This window comes from Mus caroli, chromosome 19 (assembly GCF_900094665.2).
Source record: "Mus caroli chromosome 19, CAROLI_EIJ_v1.1, whole genome shotgun sequence".
In the NCBI taxonomy this organism is placed as follows: domain Eukaryota; kingdom Metazoa; phylum Chordata; class Mammalia; order Rodentia; family Muridae; genus Mus; species Mus caroli.
In genome coordinates, this window is record NC_034588.1 from 52,823,995 (window position 1) to 52,826,333 (window position 2,339).

A 2,339-nucleotide genomic window follows, 5' to 3' on the forward strand; every position below is an offset into this window, starting at 1 on the left:
ATATATATATATATATATATATATATACACACACACACATATGTGTGTGTGTGTGTGTGTATGTGTGTGTAACACCAGGCCAGACATTAAGAGACAACACAGGAAAAAACATGTTTAGAGACAGAGACCAACACAACTATCCTCCTGGTTTTCTTTCCTTAGAATTGCCATCTGCCTCCCAAATCTATTGTCATTTACATTCCTGTGAACATCAAAAATCTCCCAACCACCAGAGGGCGCCAAAGTAGGCTGGGCAGGAAGCATACTCCCTCCTGCATCCGTGATCCAGTCATACACTAGGAAGTACTGACACCAGGAAATGGGCAGTGACCCGACCAGGAAATAGATCTCTGCTTTCTCTCTTCCTTCCTCCCTTCCCTCGAGCCATGTTTGCAAGCAGTAGCTTTCTACTGACTCTGACAGCTTTCCAGCGAGAATCAGGGGGGGTGCAGCATCTGCTGGACCAATGGGAAAAAAGCTGGGAAGAACAGGCTGGGGCAATTAGTGGGGGGCTCTGGTTGAGCACCAGACTGTACATCATACAAATGGCACCTTGTTGTTCTGACTCCAATATTAGAACTAAACTGGCACCCAGCCAGCAGATCCACTTCCAACATAATTCTCTGTTAATCCAAAATTATAGTCTTGGTTAAAGAGAAAGAAGAAAGGGCAATTAAGAAATACTGACAGCAAAGGAGTAATGAGATCGGTCTGTCTTGGTGAATGGGGGAGAAGCAGGGCGTGTCTGATCTGCAGACTTCCTGGAAGCCTGGGCCATGCCAGGTCCAGCCTCCTTAAGGACTCCTCAGCTGTTCCTGTGGGTAGCACCTGCTGCTGTCTCCAGAGGATCCTGGGCTCAAGACACAGCAGCCTTATGGCTGGAGGGCAACCCAGGACTCACCGAGTTCTGCAGCCCCTGGCTCTTCTTGGCATGCTCCATCTGGGAGCTGTCAGCCACACTGGTGAACTTCAGTTCATCCACCCTCTGCCGGTAGTTTTTCTGTTTCCAAAGAAAAGGTACGCCATAGTGTCAGGATGGAGTTGCCCCCTTCCATCATACACACACATATACACATGCACATACACTTTTGTGCTTTTTACAGCTCAAGCATTTCCTTGTGGGATGGGTATTCCTGCAAGTCCTAAAATAGAACCTCACACCCTGCTCTAGGGAGATTGTCTTCACTCTCTCTCTCTCTCTCTCTCTCTCTCTCTGTGTGTGTGTGTGTGTGTGTGTGTGTGAGATGTGAACATATGAATGAATGCATGTTTATGAAGAGGCCAGAGGTCAGTCTTGGGTATCTTCCCTGGTCACTCTCCACCTGGCTTTGTGAGACAGAGTCTCTCACTGAACCTAGAGCTTGTCTCTGCTACACTCCTGTCAGCCTCCTCCTGCCTCTGCTTTCCCATAAGCCTATGGGAACTTCAGTGCTTCTCAGCTAACTCTGCATTACACTGCACACACTGGGCTGTTTCTACCCTACAGACCCGAGGTCTGACATGAGAGGTGAAGTGGAAGGGACTTGGACTCAAGACCATTTCAAATCTCACCTCTACCTTTTTCCAGTCCCCTGACTGGGCAAGTCACTAAACAGACCCAAGACCCTCTTCCCTCAGTTGCACAAGGCTAACAGTGATGACGAAAGCTTTGTCACCCTGAGGTGCAGCAGGGGATGCTTTAACATCATTCTTTCCATGTGACTCAAGGTCGCGGCACATTGCCCATGGGGTCCCCATGACTCTCCAAGGAGCTAAAGAAAGGAGCACCAAAGCTGCAGGTGGAAGGTCAGAGATCATAGGTCACACTGTTTCTCTAAGGTCTGCTTTCATTGTGTCCTTATCCCACAGCCACTAACTAATTGGAAAATTTTCAAGTGTGCTAATTCTGTCTCCCCTTGGGGACGTCTCCTCTTTCATGAAGATTACTTCCTCTGGCTTTTCCATTGGAGTTGCCAAGATGGATGAGAACAGTTGCCCCTGTGGAAGGCTTGTTGAAGCGGTAGCGTAGGGTGCCACCGAGCTTCTACTCCCTCGGCAGAAGCAGTGTCTTACCCACTGAGGGCCAGACAGTGACAGGAATATTGGACACCTCAAGTATCTTTCTTTTAAATGGAAAACACAGACAAAGGAGAAAGCTCACTGCAAGCATCCGACCCCAGTTCAGAAGGAATCACACACTTCCCCAACATAGGCAAGATGCTTAATCTTGATTTTTTTTTCAACCTGTTAGGATATAGAATCAACCTAGGAGGCATAGCCTCTGGGTGTGTACTGGCTATTTTTGTGTCAACTTGACACAGCTGAGTTATCACAGAGAAAGGAGCTTCAGTTGAGGAAAT

General features: G+C 47.9%; 1 protein-coding gene across 3 annotated transcripts in view; it reads right to left on the reverse strand.

Annotated features, from left to right (window-relative positions):
- Positions 1-2,339, reverse strand: part of Nrap (nebulin related anchoring protein) — a 71,323-nt gene that overhangs the window by 34,750 nt on the left and 34,234 nt on the right. For all 3 annotated transcript variants that reach the window (XM_021152163.2, XM_029472326.1, XM_021152165.2), the window contains exon 20: positions 902-1,000. In XM_021152163.2, the coding sequence (XP_021007822.1) occupies positions 902-1,000 (99 nt within the window). The remainder of the gene's footprint in view (positions 1-901; positions 1,001-2,339) is intronic.